This window comes from Mus caroli, unplaced genomic scaffold, assembly GCF_978045245.1.
Source record: "Mus caroli unplaced genomic scaffold, Mus_caroli_1 scaffold_2, whole genome shotgun sequence".
In the NCBI taxonomy this organism is placed as follows: domain Eukaryota; kingdom Metazoa; phylum Chordata; class Mammalia; order Rodentia; family Muridae; genus Mus; species Mus caroli.
The window spans coordinates 25,125,056-25,145,918 of NW_028227257.1; the positions used below are offsets into that span (position 1 = coordinate 25,125,056).

The window sequence follows — 20,863 nt, forward strand, 5'->3', positions numbered from 1 at the left end:
GCCCTACATGAGACCCTGTTTTGTTTTTGGTTGGAGATAAGATCTGATACACAGCCTTGTTTCAACTGACATGAAACTATGTAACTCAGGATGACCTTAAACTCCTGATCTTTGTGCCTAAAGATCCAGAGTACTGGGACTGTACCCATTACGAGATAAGGACTCCACCAACCATGTTCCATCTCCTGCCCTCCAGTACACTGGGGAACCTCAGGGATTTTCCTAAATTGTATTTTTTATTTGTTTGTTTTGTTTTTCGAGACAGGGTTTCTCTGTGTAGTCCTGGCTGTCCTAGAACTCACTTTGTAGACCAGGCTGGCCTCCACCTAAATTGTATTTTGAGAAGAAATATAACTTTAAGAACTAGTACAAGCCGGGCGGTGGTGGTGCACACCTTTAGTCCCAGCACTTGGGAGGCAGAGGCAGGCGGATTTCTTTTCTTTTTTTCTTTTTCTTTTTTAAAGAGTGAATTGTTTGTTTGTTTGTTTGTTTGTTTATTATATGTGTGTACACTGTAGCTGTCTTCAGACACTCCAGAAGAGGGCATCAGATTTTTGTTACGGATGGTTGTGAGCCACCATGTGGTTGCTGGGATTTGAACTCAGGACCTTTGGAAGAGCAGACGGTGCTCTTAACCGCTGAGTCATCTCACCAGCCTGGCAGGCGGATTTCTGAGTTCGAGGCCAGCCTGGTCTACAGAGTGAGTTCCAGGACAGCCAGGGCTACACAGAGAAACCCTGTCTCAAAACAAACAAAGAAACAAAAGCAACAAAAGAACTAGTACAATAATTCATCTTTCATCATAAATAGAAGCCAACGTGCATGAAAAAACATAGCATGCTTTTATCAAAAGTGAACTTTACAGTATTTCACTTGAAAATCCTGAGAACTAGTAGCACTTCCCTTATAAACTGATATATTCAGTCTCGCCCTGATGGCAATATAGAAGAGTTAATCCTTTATGAGCAGGCTCACTAAAATCGGTACAGGATGAAAACTAAACAAACTACGCATAAGGAGCTAAACAACACAACTACTTAGATACTATTTATTTAATGAAACGTCTACTTTTACAAATCATGTTTTAAAAATTAAAACTGGTTTCCAAATAATGCACCCGCTAACTAGCTGTGCTCCATACAAACAGCTTTCTATTGACTTGACTGGACCTCAGCAGGCCTGCTTGGACGCTGTTTAAGACAAATCCAAAGCTGCCTCCTGGAACTAAATCAGCACCCTGGATAGTAAGACACATTAAAGATTTTTCTGACAAACAAATGCTGCTACAAAATCTATAATTCAACAGTTTTACACAATTTGTAAGACATTATCTACATGGTTTGGGAATAAGCAGAAATGCCACGACTTCTTAGGCAGCTGGTGGAGGTGAAGCTGTACTTACCACCAAGGCTAGAACAAGAGTCCGAACCTTCTCCCCGATCTCAGGTGAGATGTCATTGCCAAACTGCTGCAGAGTGGTGAGGAAGCGTTTCAACTTGCTGAGCTGCCGAGCACCACAAGTAGCCGGAAGCTGTTGATTTGTTAATGCTGACGATGTGGAGGAGGCAGGCCCATTGCTGAATCTCTGTGGTGGCGATGGGGCACCATTCAGGGTAGGAGGGGAATGGTTGATGCCATTGCTTACTAAAAGAAAGCCAGAATGAGAGGAGTCAGTGAGTGCAGAACTGAAGAGAATTTGCTGACCTCCTCACCTTTACGTTCTCTTTCATTCACTCATGTGAATTCTGTAAAGCATTTCAGTGTGAAAAACTTATTTCCACCCTCAATGAGTTTGCTGTGTGTCAAGACAAACTGTCAGGAAAAAATGGTGACAGAATATTGTACAAAAGTTAAAACATAAGTATTGTGATATGTTTGCTTCTATTGTAGTTATGGCCAGTCAGAGGGCCAGAAGGGAAAAAAAAATGTGTATGCCCAGGAATACAAGGCTAGACTTAGTAACATAGTGACATTTCAAAAGCAAGCAAACAAGCAAACAAACAAATAAAAATAAGGTGGGGACGGCAGGATAGAGGAAGGAACATGGGAAGGATAGCTAACTTTAAAGGCCCTTTGAAAAGGTCAGACAGAAAACTTACCATTGTAGAAGCCTCCTAAAATATATACATGTAGGAGAAAAACAGAGTTGAAACTGTGATACTCTTTAATGGGGGAAGCAATACCCCAACTATGCAGCTGACACTACCAAAGAAACTCTTTTTAAGAGGTTGGACAATGGGGTCTCAACCCCAAACTTTAAAGGCTATTGCCAACGCTATTTGTTACCCTCCAGAACTTTCTGTAAGACCCTACTGCTGGAGATACCAATACAGGAGTCAACAGACACAGAGAACTCTCATCTGTACTTAGCTCTACCGACTGATGTTCAAAATGCTAAAGGGATGGTTGCTGTTTGCTGTGTTTGCTGCTAGAGAAGACACCAAATCATCAGCCCTGGCCCCAGCTCTGAGTAAAGCCCCGGCTGGCAGAGCCTGCTCACCGGCATCAGTGTGATAGGGCAACCAACTAGTTTTTGTAGACGTAAGGCCTTGCTCCACGAGACAGAACCTGTATCTGATACTGCTTCAGCAAGGCTAAGCACCTTTGGCTAAGGAGGTCATGAGCACTAAGGGAAAACCTACTATGTTATTTGCTGACACCTTGAATCTCTAAGTGATGCATAAATAAATGCATTGCTCAACTCTCATCAGAGAAGCTTCTTGTAGTGGATGGCAACTAACACAGAAATCCGAGCCAGTGAGATGGCTCAGCGGGTAAGAGCACCTGACTACTCTTCTAAAGGCCCTGAGTTCAAATCCCAGCAACCACATGGTGGCTCACAACCATCCGTAAGGAGATTTGACTCCCTCTTCTGGAGAGTCTGAAGACAGCTACAGTGTACTTACATATAATAAATAAATACATCTTTAAAAAAAAAAAAGAAAGAAAGAAAGAAAGAAATACACCAACTGGCCAGCATGCACAGAGTAAGAGGTTTCAGAATGCTAAGCCCTAAAGACGATATCTCTGTTACATTCCTACCTTCATGGTGTAGGCAATCTATGAGAAAGACTATAAGGTCCAGAGATGGTAGTTGTCTTCAAGGAAACAGTGTTTTTCATTTATAATAAGTCAGAAGCACATATTAACTTACAGAGACTGATTGTCAATGTATGTACAAGTTCAAGCCAGATAAAATTTCAGCATAGAAGAGGACAGGAGAGGTGAGCATGAAGTCTGTCCGTCCCAACCAGTCCAGTATCATCCCATGCTGTGCCCCACCCTCCTCCATGAGTAGCTATTGACATTTGATTCTTGCTGGGATAAGTAAAGTCCGTTTTTCCTCAGTGTAGTTATAACTCACTCTGGGGCAGGTCTCATACCCAGAGGTAGTCAGGCAACACAACTAGAGGAAAGGGGAAAAAGAGGAAAAGGTGAAAACAGACAGACAGACAGACAGACAGACAGAGAAGACGAAGTAGAACAGTTAGGGGAGGATCTGAAGGAATTGGGGGGAGGGGATTGAATACAATCAAAATATATTATAGGAAATTCTCAAAGAACAAATAAAAACATTATTTATAGAACAAACAAGCAGACACAACATCCACACACAATCATTGTAAGGTACTACAAAGAATAGGAAAAAGCCAGCTATAGTAATGTCTAATGTAATCCCAGCACTTGGGTAAAGGAGGACATTGAGTTCAAGGACACCTGGCTATAGTGAGCCCCTGTTGCAAAACAAAAACAAAAAAACAAAACAAACAAAGAAAATTCATAGGCATGCACAGGACGAATATGTAACTAACTACAGACACCATAGGTGCTGTTGGACTTTTTAACAGCACTCAGGAGACAGAGTTATGAGGGTCCAACTTGAAAGACAAACTGAGCTACAGAGTAAGGGCCTATCTTAGAAAAACAACAAAACAAAAACGGGGACCGGGGGCACATTCCTAAGATGTCACCAGAACTTGGAAATTGGAGACAGAAACACTAAGAGTTTAAGGTCATGCTCGGCTTTACAGAGTTCAAGATCAGTGAGCTACATAAGACTACAAACCAAAACCAAACAAAAATCAAGCATGCAAGCAACAAAGCACAGAAAATAATTCAAGACTTCAGCTGTGTTTTAGAAGGCTAATCCTTTAACTTTTAATTAGCTAATAAAACTTCATTTACAAGTATGAAGACCAGCATGAACTCAGTCATACTTCCTTTCTCCTATAATAATGACAGTTACTTCTCCATCTCTGTTCCTTCTGCCTGGACGGTATTCAAATCTGAACCAGCAAACTCTTCTTTATCTTATATGCCATGGCTGTCTCTTGAAGTAAGAACTTTTCTTTGGTATTCAATAGTGATGCTTTACTTAAAGGTACATTCTAAGAGATTTAATAAACTTGAGCCAGGTGTAGTGACACATACATCTATTCCCAGCGCTCCGGAGGCAGAGGCAGATAGATATCTATGAGTTCAAGGACAGCCTGGTCTACAGAGCAAATTCCAGAAATTTGCATATACAAAACTACCACTTTACCTCCCCAAATATACTTTTTGTATACTGGCAAGGCTTTAATAGTCTTCCTTAATGGTCTTTTTCTTGCTTGGTTTTTGTTTTCTGAGACAGGCCTTGAACTAGAGTCCTTTCTATCTCCATCTTCTACTTCCCTTCTCCCTTGAACATTTATTTACAAGTATATATCAACACATCAGGAGAGACTGCTTGATAAATATTACTTTAGCATATACATATGCAGTAGTAGGTTTTTGTAAACTACTATCAATACATGTATTTAGTGTATGGGTGCATCCAAGTGTGTGCATATGCCAGAGTGAATGTGGAGTCCTCCGAGCTCTCTATCCTTCTACAGCATGGGTCCTGGGGATCAAGCTCAGGTTGTCAGTCTTGGCAGCAAGCATCTTTACCTAGTGAGCTATCAACCCCATATTCTTTCATTCTTTTGCTTTGTTTACTCCCTAGCAGAGGGTAGGTTGGTTCTCAGGATAATGGTGCTGAATTGATATAAAACCAATGGGCTGAGGGGAAAAAGGGAGAACCACTTTCTTCTTCCATTCAAAGAGAACTAGAGCTACTGGACAGGAGAGCTCCACACTTAACCTCACCCATATAGAACCTTAGCTGCAATCATCTTTCATTTCCTTACTCCTACTTAAAGCTCCATCCTGATCAGCGCTACCCTCTCTGAAGAGCCTCACAAGGACGGTACCAATGAGCTTTTTACAACCTTTTCAATAAAACTGCATCATCACATTTTCATGGCTGTTGTTGTTTTGAGACAAGGTTTCTTTGTGTAGCCTTGGCTGTCCTAGAACTAGCTCTGTAGAACAGGCTGGTCACAAATTCACAGACACCCACCTACTTCTGCCTCCTGAATCCTGGTATTAAAGGCATGTGCCACCATTCCCTGGCTACATTTTTATAGTTTTCAAATTGCAATATATCCAGCTACACAGTGACACTGTCTCAAATAATAAAAGTCATGTCAATCTATGTTTTTGGAGGTCACACAGAAACATCCCCCTCCCCACCTCCTTTTTGAGAATAGGGTATTACTAAGCATCTCAACTGGCCTGGAACTCACTATACAGACCAGCCTGGCCTCAAACTCACTGCGAGCCACTTGTTTCTTCTGCCTCCCACACTCCAAGAATAAAGGTATGAGCCATTCCAAGGAGCTGCCCTAGAATTTTTCTTTTCTTTCTTTTCTTTCTTTCCTTTTCTCTTGGAGTCAGGGTTTCTCTGTATAGCCCTGGCTGTCCTGGAACTCACTCTGTAGTCCAGGCTGGCCTCGAACTCAGAAATCCAACTGCCTCTGCTTCCCAAGTGCTAGGATTAAAAGCGTGTACCACCATTGCCCAGCTGCCCTAGAATTCTTGATCCTCTGAGAGCTGGATTACAGGAATGCATTGGTATACACTGACACATTGGTATCAGTGTGTGCATGTGTAGTCATGGTGAATGGTATATATATTGAAGGTTTAATGTAAACCTATCACTCAGATCTAAATTATGACTTGAGTTATAAATTCAACTTAATTAAGAGGTCTCACATGCTGTAGGAGTAAAGGACACTGGCCTCGGTCCTCCAGGATTTATTGGTGGGAGGGGTGGCATGATGGGAGGTGAGGATCTTGACTGTATCTTCACTTCCACAGGAGATCCAGGCATTGCTGGCACCCTTTTCTCACAACCAACTGTAAAGAATAAAAGAAAGGGAGGTCAAAGCTCTCTACTTTATAATAATAAATATCAATGACAATTGACAATGAGCCTATTTCCCCAAGGACTCAGAAGTTAAGATGAAGCTTCCGAGGGTTCATGTCCTAACATCTAGCTCTGTGAGGGCTGCCTTATTTGGGGAATAGGAAAGAACCTGTTTTTTAAAAATCTAATTGCATTTTTACTTTTTTAGTGTGTGTGTGGGGGGGGGGGGGGACACCGTGATATGTGTTTGGAGATCAGAAGACAACTTTCTAGAGCCAGTTCTCTTCTACCATGTAGGTCCAATATAACAAGTTCAGGCTATCAGGCTTGGCAGTAAACACCTGACTAGCTAAGCCACCTTGCAGACCTGGGAAAGAACCTTTTAAGTTGGGGGGTGGGGCGCAACTGGAAAGATGACTCAGCTGTTAAGAGCACTGGCAGCTCTTCCTGAGAGTCTGGGTTCAATGCTCAGTGCCCACATGGCACCTCATAACTGTCTATAAAATAACTTCAGTTCCAGGGGATCTGATGCTCTCACAGACATAAATGCAACCAAAATGCCAAGGCACATGAAAAAAATGTTAAATGGGGGCTGGAGAGAGAGCCGGCTCAGAGGTTACAAGCACTAGGCTGCTCTTACAGAGGACAGAGGTCCAGTTACTAGCTCACAACCATCTCTAACTCCTGTGCCAGGCAACCTCTCAGCCTCTTCTGGCCTCTCAGATATGGAGGCAAAAACACAGAAACACGTAAGAAAAATCCCCAAAATTATGAAAACCAAAACCAAAACAGAATCTCAAATGTTGTCACGCTGCCTGTAATCCCAGGACTGGGGAGGTAAAAACAGAAGGATCAGGAGCTAAAAGCCAGACTCTAGCTTTAAGACACTTTGGGTTAAATGAGGCAAAACCCTGACTTTTAAATAATTAATTAATTAATTAATTAATTCTCATCCAAGAGAACCTATTAATACTTGATTAATAGGCTCACCTTTAAAGTTAACTATATACCTTTCACTAATTTCCTGGGGTTTGTCTTGTCTTATTTTTTTAAACTTAAATACTGCAGTAGCAGTTGTCTTTAATTCAAGTGCAAAAGACTACAGAAAAGGTTTAAATGAGAAGGTAAAATCAAAGTTTTCTTGTAGGATCAGTCATTAAGATAGTATATTCCAGCATGTTCATATAAACCACAAGGTTTATATTTACCATATTTATATTCATATTTACCACATTTTCTGATAGGAAAGATGTCTCCAAATACTGTTTTATGTTCTAGTTTCCAGTAGCTAATTTTGGAACAGGATAGATACACAGAAAGTATCAAGGAAGCCAAGCCCTACCCGCTACGTTACAATCCCCCTAACAAAACCTACAGTATTCTGAAAACCATGAGGCTAAAATTTCCCACTCTTGCTGTCCCTAGTCTGGTTGCTTTCTTCATGTGATGATGGTCGTCCTATCTGATTAGTGGCCTAATGAGCTGTTACGCTGGCCTTTTCTTCCTGCCCGTGTTTTCTCAATGCCCTTCAGAGAACAGTTGACGTGTTTCCAGGTCTTCCATCTTCTGGAGGGAATGGGAGGAAGGAACCGGCAGTTGTCTCACACTGTTATGCTATGTGCAGTGTGCATCAACCTGGAGGGCATCTTTCTCAGACCACCTGTCTTTACAGCAAGGGTGCCACAGGCTGGAGTAGGCTCAGCAGTCAGATAGATGTGTTTTTAACATTCAGCACTTGGCAGAATAACGACAGTGGGTCAGCCCAACTCCAACTGCATGCTTCATCTCCTGAGAACTTAGCTAATGGATAAAATCCAGCCTCAAGAACACAGTTTACAGGTCCCGCGTGTTACTTACTTCTTGTGTCCTTCACTATCCACCACCCAGCACCAGTACTATTATTTATTATTCCTACTGTAAACAGCAATGATGGTCTGCAGGAGGGGAAGGCTGACTTGGCTCCTCCTGCTCCTCATGATCCACACAAAGTTTAGCTAAGGATTTCACATTTCTACATCTTATTTTCCAACACAAGTCAATGAATGACAATAAAAACCTTTTGAAAGGAAAGCTATGACAATCGGAGACAGGGCTGGAGAGAGAGATCAGAGAATAAACACAGCTGCTCTTCCAGAGGACCTGAGTTTGAATTTTCAGCCCCCACATGGTGGTCTAACTCCAGTTCTAGGGGATACAATGCTTCAGGTCTTTACCAGCATCAGACACAAATGTGATATATAAACATACAGACACAAAATGCATACACAAGTAAGATAAATGGGGATGAGAAAGTTGGCTCAGCAGTTAAGAGGACAGCACTTGTTGCTTTGCAGAGGACCTGTGTTTGGTTCCAGCACCACATGATGGTTGACAACCATCCAAAACTGCACTTCCACTTCCACGTGATCTGACAACCATTTTCTGAACTCTGTGGGCACCAGGCATACACATCAATACATGCAGGCAAAAACACCTATACACAAAATGCTCTTTAAAATTTTTAAAAATAAATAAATAAATAAATAAAATACAATACAATACACAGGAAGACCTTGTCTCAACAACAACAACAACAAAACAAAAACAAAAAGACAAGAAAAATATAAAAGAAAGAAAAAGGAACAGCAATGCCGGAGAAAGCATTAACAATAGGAATAAATTGGGGGGGGGGGCTGTTAAAAAGATACTTCTGATTAGAACACTGGAGATGTACCTGGTCATGATGAGGTGATGGATGGGAAATGCTGACGAAGGGAAAGAACACTAGCAAGAGTAAATTTGGAGAAAGGAATTATGTATTTAGTATGGGACAATGAGAGGGGTTTTTTTGTTTGTTTGTTTGTTTGTTTATTGGTTGGTTGGTTGGTTTTTTTCTAGACAGGGTCTTATTATGTAGCCCTGGCTGTCCTTGAACTCACAGAGATCCTCCTGAACACTTGGATTAAAAGTATTAGTCACTCCACCTGGCAGGACATTAAGTTTTTAAATTGCCTCTAAACCAAATATATGTTCCCAGTAGGTAGCTGAATAAGAAGTTTGGAAATAAAATACTTCAGCTTCAAACTGGAAGACACCAACATAATAATGAGAAAATTGACTCTATGAAAGAATAGAAAAAGTATAATTTTTAAAATATATTTTTAAATATAAGAAGTCATTTAGATTAAAACTTCCATTTTGAGTAGGGGTGAAGTAAAGTTTTACGTTCCTAAGACCACCGTGGGAACTGACATCCTACCTGGCAGAGAGAGATATGCACACAGTAATTACACTCCGCTTGGCAGGTGAAAGCGCCAATGTTGGGTAAGGCAAGTCTCCTGCTACAGCTGAATGTCCCAAGCAGTGAAGACAGGGTAAAGGCGCAACAAGGACAGGCTCCCACGGAAGCCTCCTCCTTACATTCTGACTGTGATAACTGGGTTTCAGTCTTAAAAGCTGGTAGGATCTTGACTCAAAGTGGCAGGCAGTTTAGTTCCCGAGCCTGGACTACTTCCCTGATTGATCAGTCTTGGCGTGTGCATTCAATAAACCCTGTGTGACTGAGATCTGTGTGAGATCAGTGATTCCCAGACCCCAACACCAGATCTCATCGCTCTGTACATTCTACAATCTGTCCATATCTGTCCCATGAAAAGTCTGGCTTTATATTTCTTTGCTGCCATTTCCAGTACCTAATTCTGAAAAGTCATTTTTAAGACCCTTCAGTCATGTCTCCAATCTAAACCAGCAATTCTCAACCCTTTGAGGGTTGCTTAGCAAACACCCTGCACATCAGATATTTATGTTATTATTCTTAACAGTAGCAAAATTAGTCATAAAATAGCAATGAAATAATTGTATGGTTGGGGGTCACCACAAATGAGAAACTGAAAGGGTCGCAGCATTAGAAAGGTTGAAAAGCACTGATCTAAACCAAAGCCCCTTTAAGACAACGAATTTACAAGGAAAGAAGAAAAAAACAAATGTGAAAGCTGGGGAGATGGCTCAGCAGTTTTAAGAATGCTTGCTGTTATTTCAGAGGTCCTAAGTTTGATTCCCAGGGCCCACATAGTGGCTGACAATTCTCTATAACCTTCCAGGGGATTTGATACCATACCCTCTTTTATCTTCCTCACAACCCAGGCACATTCAAGATGTACACATAGACATGCTGGCAAAACATAGATAGAAAAAAGAATTTTATTTTATTTTTTTAGTAAAGGAAAAAGGCCAGGTGTGGTGGTGCTTGCCTTTTAATCGCAGAATTTGGGAGGCAGAGACAGCCTGAGTTCAAAGCCAGTGTGGTCTGCAGTAAGTTTCAGAGTAGGGAGAGCTACATAGTTTCAAAAAGAAGAAAAGAAAGCTTACAACCTGATGTCTTTCAACAACACAAACTTTTTCTCTAAACTCTGTGGAGGCTGGAAGTTTGAGGTCAGGTGGAGGCAGGTATTGATGTCTTCCAGGACTTTCTGTTTCCCCATGCCTTTAGATGGTTTTCCAATATACCTAAAAATATGAATTTCTACTTGTAGTGTAGCCTGACTGACCTGGGATAGAAGTGTGGGCTTTGGATTAATGTATGTCAACTGATGGTTACATAATTTTTAAAGCCTGAGAGCATGCAACTTAAAGTTAATAAAGAACAGGTCTAAGTACTGCATTCCAGAATTCTTTTTTTTTTTTTTTTTTTTTTTTTTTTTGTGGGGTTTTCGAGACAGGGTTTCTCTGTGTAGCCCTGGCTGTCCTGGCACTCACTTTGTAGACCAGGCTGGCCTCGAACTCAGAAATCCACCTGCCTCTGCCTCCCGAGTGCTGGGATTAAAGGCGTGCGCCACCACGCCCGGCTCAGAATTCTATATTTAAGACAACAAAGAAACTAAAAGAAGTGCATGAAAAACAGCAGCCAGGGAAATGGGGTGGTGGGAGCACACATGGAACCAAGTAAACACTATCATCTGCTGGCCCACAAGCCCTGCAAATGTGAAGTAAATATAACATATTTCGGAAAGCACCACTACAATTGACACTAGCTCTTTACATTATTATAAGAAGTAGACATATCAGAAATAAAACACCTTCTTAAATTTTCTCATTTTAGGGAGCTGGAGAGATGGCTCAGCCATCGAGAGCACTGGTTGCTCTTCCAGAGTTACTAAGTTCAATTCCGTGTATTCACATGATAGCTCACAGTGTTCATAATGAGTCCAATGCCCTCTTCTGATATGTAGATGTACATGCAGATAAAACACCCATATCCATGGGTTTGTATAGGGGCACTATTTGAAGGTGTGGCCTTGTTAGAATAGGTGTGTCACTGTAGGTGTGGGCTTTAGGACCCCTCATCCAGCTGCCTAGAAGTCAGTATTCTGCTAGCAGCCTTCAGATGAAGATACAGAAAGAATTCTCAGCTCCTCCTGAGAGGACACCATGCCTGCCCGGACACTGCCATGTTCCCACCTTGATAATAATGAACTGAACCTCTGAACCTGTAAACCAGCCCCAATTAAATGTAGTCCTTTATAAGATTTGCCTTGGTCATGGTGTCTGTTCACAGCAGTAAAACCCTAAGACATTCATAAACAACAACAACAACAAAAATTCTTTAAAAAAAGTCAGGGCAATGGTGGTGCACACCTTTAGTCCCCCTTTAATCCCAGCACATGAGAGACAGAAGCAGGCAGATTTCTGAGTTCGAGGCCAGCATGGTCTACAGAGTGAGTTCCAGGACAGCCAGGGCTGTACAGAGAAACCCGGTCTCCAGAAACAGACAAAAATCATATTTTAGAAGCAGTCAGGTTACTGTGAATACCAGGCCAGCCAGGAATACACAAGTGACACACTCTCTCAATACACTAATACCTATAATTTTGTGAGTGGGCAAAATAAATGAATCTTAAAAGAAAAAAAAAGCCGGGCGTGGTGGCGCACGCCTTTAATCCTAGCACTCGGGAGGCAGAGGCAGGTGGATTTCTGAGTTCGAGGCCAGCCTGGTCTACAAAGTGAGTTCCAGGACAGCCAGGGCTATACAGAGAAACCCTGTCTCGAAAAACCAAAAAAAAAAAAAAAAAAAGAAAAAAAGAAAAAAAAAAGCACAAGAACAAGGAAAGAATAAATATACCCTTTCACCAAAGATTAAGAACATAAAAGACTGCACACAAATCCTCCCCTACAAGCACAATAGCTATAATATTTTTAGGCCAGATAAGAGTTCATTTAGGACTTAAGATATATCTCAGTTGGTAGACACCTCATCTAACATGCATGAAGAAGGTACTCACATAAACCCTTAACCCAGGACTTGGAAGTAAGAGGCAAGAGAATCAGAAGTTCAAAGTCCTCAACTATGATGAGTATGAGTAATAATCTGGACTATATAAGACCAAACCCATAAAATTTTCATTTCTTCCTCAATTTAAAAGTATGTCTCAGGCTTGGAACTGGTTGTATAGTTTCAGAAGAAGCAGGCAGATCTCTGAGCTCAAGGCCAGCCTCCGCAGTATACAGCAAGACCTTGCCTTGAGGGAGGAGGGCTTAATGTCCTGAATTCTAGGACAGCCAGAGAAATACAGAGAGACAGGGACAGGCAGATCTTTGTGAGTTTTGAAGCTAGCCTAGTCTACAAAGCAGGTCCAGGACATCCAGGACTATTACACAGAAAAATCCTGTCTCAAAACAAAACGAAAAAGAAAACAAAATAGTAAGTAAAATGGTTTGTTTGCAGCTAAGATGAGAGGGAGAGTTTCCTGGACATGATGGGGCATACCTGTAACACTACTAGGAGGGCTAAGGACTCTAGGTTTGAAGTCACTCTTCCACAATAAGCAAGGCTCCTGGGGAAGCAAGTGTGGAAGACAACACTGATCTTGAATCTGTGCCTGGAACCTGATTCTAATACTAACTGGTTAGCTACACTAGCACCTGAGACAAGCCATTCCAGAAAGGAGGAGTTAAAATCAAATAAGAGATGAGAAAGTGCTGTTAGATTATCCACACACAGCTATTCTTAGATAGCTCTCCCGTTAGAATGCATTAATAATCATTACGCCACTGAGTATGGAGGGTAGATAACTACAGGGTTTCTTCCATTGTTAATCATTTTAATATTTAAAGATATGTTGTAATCAGCCTGCCAACATCAAAGTCTGTTGATAACCTGAATGCAAGTAAAAGCAGCAGCAACACTGCTGACCTGATAATGTAAATATGGACGAGTGAAATATGGATTGCTGTAACCCAGTTCCAGCAAATGTTTATTTGGAGTAACAGAGTCTACTCCAACTGCACACCATCTGTTTCCAATCTCCTCTAAGGTATTATTTTTCACATCAAGAAAAATAACAAATACCCTGAACCTTTTCAGGGAGGCTACCTTTGCCACAGTCTAAATTTACTAATCTCAACTGTTTAACATTATGTAGCATTAATGTTCTGGCCAAACACTTATTAGCACAGTCAGAATCCAAAAGCCTGAGAGTGTCAGAAAATAAGTTAACTCTAGTCTTTGTATTCAAATACAATCCTCCTCACTTCATTTGCTTATTTGTTTATGTGTCTAACACAGAACACTGTCAACTTTTCCTACCACTAATTAATGGCTCTCCTATGATGGAAACTCAGGTCTCTCTAGCTCCAGCCACTGACACAACTGGAAGACACAAGTATCAGAGTAAATGCTGTCAGTCCAAATGCAGAATATTTTACAAGGTATCACATATCCCTCATCCACTAGTGACACCACAGCCCTGGCAATCACAACTAGGCCCTAACCCTGCTTCAGACATGATACTTCCAATCTAGTAGATTTAAACCCTAAAACGAGTCCCCTCAGAAATGAATTTAAACTCTTCTTTTTACTATTATTATTATTTTAATTAGGTATTTTCTTCATTTACATTTTCAATGCTATCCCAAAAGTCCCCCATACCCTCCCCCCCCCACTCTCCTACCCACCCGAATTTAAACTCTTCTAATGAATTCTTCGGGTTCTTACAACAAAATATAAACTTTTTGCCTTGGCTTACTGATTGGAGACTGGATGTTTCTCTATGTATCCTAAGCTAGGCTTGAACTTATACTATGTAGCCCAGGCTGACCTGGAACTTGTAGCAATCTCCCACCATCAGTCTCCAGAATGCTGGGATTAGAGTACTCTCCAGGGTCTTTTAAACAGTTTCTAAAGTTTGGTCTGGAATTGCTGGAGCATTCTAGAGCCCCTTTGTGGAAGAGGATAGGCAAGTGGGGAGGAGAGAAAACTGAAAGGCAAGCTCATGAAAAGATATTTATATTTCTATAGTCATTCCCATTAACAGCATTATTCACAATAGCTAAACCAAAGAAGCAGAGACAAGGAATGGTACAGAACAGTAATCCTAGTGTTTTCTAGGTAGAAGTAAGAGAATCAAGCATTCTAAGCCAGTCTCGGGTACATACCACATTCAAGGTCAGCCTGGGCTACATAGCACCATCTCAAAAACACCAACCAAACACTACACATACCTGGGGAAAATGAAGTCTATACCTACAATGCAGTAATAATCAGCCTTGAAGGAAATTTTGACATGTTAGAAAAGTGTAATGGGGGGCTGGAGAGATGGCTCAGCGGTTAAGAGCATTGACTGCTCTTCTGAAGGTCCTGAGTTCAATTCCCACAACCACGTGGTGGCTCACAACCAGAGATCTGGCATTCCCCCCCCCCCCTTTCTGGAGTGCCTGAAGACAGCTACAGTGTACTTACATATAATAAATAAATAAATAAATAAATAAATAAATAAATAAATAAATATTTTTTAAAAAAAAAGAGAAAGAAAAGAAAAAAAGGCAGACCCTTCTGATCTCCCTCCCTTCCCCTTCATCTTTGTAACTACCTTTGCCTTCTTCCCTCACAATAAACTTCCCACATGGAACTGTGAAGAGAAGAGAAGAGAAGAGAAGAGAAGAGAAGAGAAGAGAAGAGAAGAGAAGAGAAGAGAAGAGAAGAGAAGAGAAGAGTGTAATGGTGTGCTATGTGAAATAAGCCAGACACAAAAAGGCAAATGCTGTGGATCTACTCATAAGGTTTCCTGAGAGAATGGTAGGTGCCAGGAACAGGTAAAGAAATGGGGGAGTTACCATTTAATGTATATAGAATTTCAATTTAAAAGAGTTTCTGAAGATGGATGGTGATGATGACTAAACTCAACGGCACTGAATGGTACATCATTTAAGATACATTGGGCAAGGGAGCATGCCCTGTAATCTAGCACTCAGAAGGCTGTGGTGAAAGATCTAGAGTTCTAGACCAGCTGGGGCAAGTGTACAGCAAGATCCTGTCTTGGGGGGAGGGGAGGGGTTTATTTCAGTGGTAGAATGCTTGTGCAATACTTAAGGACCTGAGAATTGATCCACAGGGGAGAGAGGAAGGGAGAATATGGAGGATGGATCCAAATTCGGGGACTCTGAAAAAGCAGTATGTGCTCTTAACCAGTAAGCCATCTGTAGCTTTTTAAAATTTTTTATTTAATCTTCTCTTACACAATACATTGTGACCAGTGTCATCCCCTCCCTCCATTCCTCCCAGTTTCCCCATCTCCCCACTCCTCCAGATCCACATCAGCACTACAATGCTCCATCCCTACCCCAGAAAAAAGCATGCAACATCAACCAAACACAGCACAAGACACAATAAGACGAGGCACCAACCCCTCACATCAAGGCTGGCAGAGGCAATCCAGTAGGAGGAAAGAAGTCCCAAAGGCAGACAAAAGAGTCAAAGACACCCCCAACATCCACTGTCTGGAGTCCCCCTAAAACATGCCCAGGACCTAGCACAGACCAGTGCAGGTCCTGTCTCTGTGACAAACCCCCCTCCAAGCCCTGCTTTGTTAATTCTGTAGCCTTGCTCTCTTAGTGTCCTGACACCTCTGGCTCCCACAGTTCCTCCTCCCGCTCATCCACCAGGTTCCCTGAACTCTGAGTGTAGGGACCAGAGAGACACCTCCAACCCTGGCTCTCTCTCTACCTAATGTTTGGCTGTGGGATTCTGCATCCTCTACTCCTTCTTTAATTATTTACTTAGGTTCTCTAAGACAGTTTTCGCCTGGAACTTGTAACATAAGACAGTTTGGCTTTGAACTCATAGCATCTGTCAGCACTCTTCATGCTTCTGGTTACACTTTTTTAAAGTGATTTTTATCATTCATAAATAGATATGTAGACAGACATTTTGCCTGAATGTATGTAACAGAACAGAGTAGCGGATTCCCTGAAACTGGAGTTAAGGGAAGGTGTTAACCTGCCGTGTGGAGCACGTGCTGGGAACTGAACCCAAGTGCTATCAACTACTGATCTATCTCTCTCCAACCCTTACAAAAATTAAAGTAACATTTATTTTAGTGTGTGCATACACATATACATGAATGTGCAGGGGGTTAGTTCTCTCCTACCACCAAGTAGGGATGAGGGATCAAATTAAGACTATCAGGATTGGGAAGGGGACAAATACTTGTACCCACAGAACCATCTCACTGACCACACATTCTCCCTCCCCCCCCCAATTCTATTCTTTGTGTATGAGGAGGGTTAAGTGTGTGTATATACATGTTCATGTTTGTCTGTGAAGATGTACATGTGTATTTGTGGAGGCCAGAGAGGTGCACATCAGATGTTTTCTTCCATCACTCTTCATCACAGTTTTGGTGACAAAATCCTTCCCTGAATCTGGAGCTGGACAATTTGGCTAGGCTGGAGTGCCAATGAGCTCAGGTCTCCACAATGGGATTACAGACTCAAGCCTAGCTTTTACGTAGGTGTTAAGAGTTGAATACAGGTCCTCCATGACAACTGAGCCATCTCTCCAGACCATGTTTGTAGCTTTGCTTTTTTGTTTTTTGTTTTCTTTTAAATAGTTTCATCCCACTGCCCATTCTAGCCTGGAACCCACTATGTAGCTCAGGCTAAACCTTAATCTCACAGCAGTATCTTGTATCAACCTCAGGAGTACTGTGATTACAGATGAAAGCCATTACATTCAGGTTTTTATTTTTTTTTTTTATCTCATGAAGTGAGATAAGTTAACTCCTCATAAGTTAAGGAGTGGTGGTGGCTGTCTTCAATTAATGCTAGCACTCTGTAGTGGAGCTCTTAAGTTCAAAGTCAGCCTGTATCAGGCAAACCATAGCAATACTATGAGATCCCGACTTAAAAAGTTAAACAGGTACTGGGGCTGTGGTAGTACATGCCTTCAATCCCAAGCACCCAGGAGGCAGATCTCTGTGAAATCAAGGCAGTCTGGTCTACAGAGTGAATTCCAGGACAGCCAGGGCTACACAGAAGAACATGGTCTCAAAAAAAACCTAACAAAGCAAAAAATAAAAACCAACAAACAACCAATAAACAAAGGCATATGTTCTTAGTACTGTCTTTCTCTTTCAAATAATCTATCATGTTAACTATAAGCATAGTGGCTTGGCTCCCACCCCACCCCCCCACCCCCCACAGAGTGCTAGGATTAAAGGTGTGCAAGACCATGCCTGATGAGATACAGGATTTCAAACTAAAATAATTAATTCTAAACCAGTCTGGCTATATGAGACCTTGTCCCTCCAAAAAATGTGGGCTGCAGAATGGCTTAGTGGTTAAGAGCATTTGTCACTCTGATAGAGTTCAGTTCATAGCATCCACGTTAGGCAGCTCACAACTGCCAATAAATCCAGCTTCAAGGGGGATCTAATACTCTCTTTTTGGTCTCCTTGGATGTACAAATGTGGTAGAGAGTGAACAAAAAAGTGGGGAGGGAAGGAGGAAGACACCATAAATAAGTTATGTGGCTTATGACATATATCTGGCCCCCACCCAATTCTAGTCAATTTGATCATCTGATTCTTTTTTATTTTCATTTGGTTTAAAATCAGCTTGTGCATGTGAGGCACTCTGAGCTATATCCTTGGCTCTAAGAAAAAGCTTTACCTCACATCACCACATTCCAGGTCATACTATACAAATATTTTCTTTTTATACATATTTGTCAAACTCTGACAGAGCTTGCCAGCCACCGCTAGGGTTCCACCTTGTTGTATATCCCTTAATATTTGAAAAATTATCCTCCTATGGCCCCCAAAAGAATACACAGTTTCTGGTTTAGAGTGGGAAAAAGCACACACACACACAAACAACAGAGAACTTGGGGTTCAGGAGTGGAGAGACCGAAGACTAAGACTGCCATGAGAAGCTCCTGGCAATACCCTAACTGCAACAGTGTCTAGTAAAGAACTTCTGACACAGAGCATGGTGCACTAATGTAAAGATATCCTGCCAATTAAAAAACAAGTGAACTGGGCAATTGCTAGCCAAGACAGGTGGTGATATAAACCATGGAACCTTCAATGACCTGCCTACATGCTTATAAGCTCTAACAAGTCAGGTCAAAACAGCCAAACAAAAAATTAAATGAAGCTTTATGTATTTGGCTCAATCTGGTCTCTAGAAATTGTTAACAATAAACCAATATGAGAATACACACCTATATCTCAACACACAGGACACATGTGGAGGTCAGAGGACAGGCAATTTATGGGAGCACGTTCTTTCTGTTTGCAACCCCGGGATAAAACCTGTATCAGACATAGTGGCATCTTAACACACTGCTCCATGACCAGCTCAAAACATTTTAAACTATTTGAATGAAACAATGTTTGTTACAAAAGGTCCAGTCAAGAAATCTAGTCCTCATTTGCTTGAGGATGGAAATCCTGCAAGTTAGGATTAACAGTTATAAATGTCAAAACAGGGAAGACACTCAGAGAGCCATGACCACTGCCATGTGTGGGTAAGAACATTGACTGCTCTTCCAAAGGTCCTGAGTTCAAATCCCAGCAACCACATAGTGGCTCGCAACCATCCATAATGAGTGAGTCAAGACAGCTACAGTGTACTTATGATAATAAATCTTTGGGCTGGAGTAAGTGGGGCAGAGTAAGCAGAGGTCCTAGCAACCACATGATGGCTCACAACCATCTGTACAGCTACAGTGTACTCATATACATAAAATAAATAAATCTTAAAAAATAAAAATAAAACAGTCATATCATAAACAATAATTATGCTTTTCTTCTATAGTTAACCTTTTATTCTAAAGTAAGCTTTTCATTTATTTTAGCTAAAACTTTAATACCAATCCCCCTCACATTTCCTCTGCCAGTCCCCACAGCTCTGCCAAAACACAATAAACTGGGACCGTGCCTTTTGGAAGAAAATAGTCACCCATTTCCATTTTGGGCTATTAAGATTTCTTTGTTTTGTTTTTTTAAGCCCTGGCTGTCCTGGAACTCTCTGTAGACCAGGCTGGCCTCCAACTCAGAGATCTGCCTGACTCTGCCTCCCAAGTACTGGGATTAAGGCATGCGCCACCATTGCCTGGCTAAGATTTTTTACAGATTATCTATACTCTCATTTGATACCATTAGTAGTCAGAAGAAAGAGCAAAAATAAACATACTTCAAAGTACCAATATTAAATTAGTAGGGTTAAAAAATATTTCTTTGCCAGAAAAATATTCATTCTCTTTGACTGTGTGACCTCACTCCTTAATTATTTGTCCTTAAGAAAATAACTCAAGGGAAAATGTAATTTATTCCACAGAGGAGTGGTCAATTAAATGGTAGGGCAGCATCTCAATGCAAACTGTGAAGACACTGAAAATAATTACAAAAAATATCAGCAATTGGGGAATGCATACAATACAGAGCCAGGTGGAGGGCCATTCTCTACAAAAGATTGTATGTACAGTATAATTACAATTACTTATAAAAATACATGTGGTCACAGAAAGAGAACGATCGTGGAAATGGAACTAATCATATGGCTGGCATAAACAATAGGTGAACACTCACTTCCTTGAATCTGTTTGGGTCATAGCTTATAACAGATTTTATTTACATTTTAATTAAACTTGATTTCCTTCTCAACAATTAGACATCCACTGCGCTACCAAGCATTTTTTTTAAATCTATTTATTGTATTTATTTATATGAGTACACTGTCTCTGTCTTCAGACACAACAGAAGAGGACATTGGATCCCATTACAGATGGTTGTGAGCCACCATGTGGTTGCTGGGAATTGAACTCAGGACCTCTGGAAGAACAGTCAGTGCTCTTAACTGCTAAGCCATCTCTCCAGCCCGCATTTTTTCATATATGGCTAGTATTACTCTAGTTACATTGACTTCCATTTTTAAGTCCAAAAATCCTTGAGTCTTTTAATAATTTCATATGTGTATATAATATGCTCTGATCACTCTCATGTCCTCCTTCCAACCCCCCAGCCCTCACCTCCTCCAATTTAATTTAATTAAATCCCTTTTAATTAAACTTTTTTTCTTTTTAGATTTACTTTGCATGTATGAGTGTTTCTTTCATGTTTATGCCTGGTATACTGGGAAGTCAGAAACTAGGTATCAGATCCCTCTAGAACTGGAGTTACAGTGTGAGCTGCCATGGGGGTGTGTTGGAAATTGAACTCAGCTCCATTTCAAGAACAAGTATTCCTAACTGCCAAGTCATTTTTCTAGCTTTCCTGGTTCCACTTTCCTATCTTTCTATTTTGTTTTGGGCTAAACCAGGACTCCCAAGTGGACACATGTAAAGTTTCAACAGGTAGTCAGGATTGAGGACACACT

At 41.2% G+C, this 20,863-nt stretch overlaps 1 protein-coding gene across 2 annotated transcripts in view; it reads right to left on the reverse strand.

The window, feature by feature from the left end:
* Cbfa2t2 (CBFA2/RUNX1 partner transcriptional co-repressor 2) overlaps positions 1 to 20,863 on the reverse strand; it is a 101,919-nt gene that overhangs the window by 35,332 nt on the left and 45,724 nt on the right. For both annotated transcript variants that reach the window (XM_021185575.3, XM_021185573.3), the window contains exons 2-3: positions 6,079 to 6,222; positions 1,403 to 1,644 (exon numbers count right to left, since the gene is read on the reverse strand). In XM_021185575.3, coding sequence (XP_021041234.1) covers positions 1,403 to 1,644; positions 6,079 to 6,222 — 386 coding nt within the window. The remainder of the gene's footprint in view (positions 1 to 1,402; positions 1,645 to 6,078; positions 6,223 to 20,863) is intronic.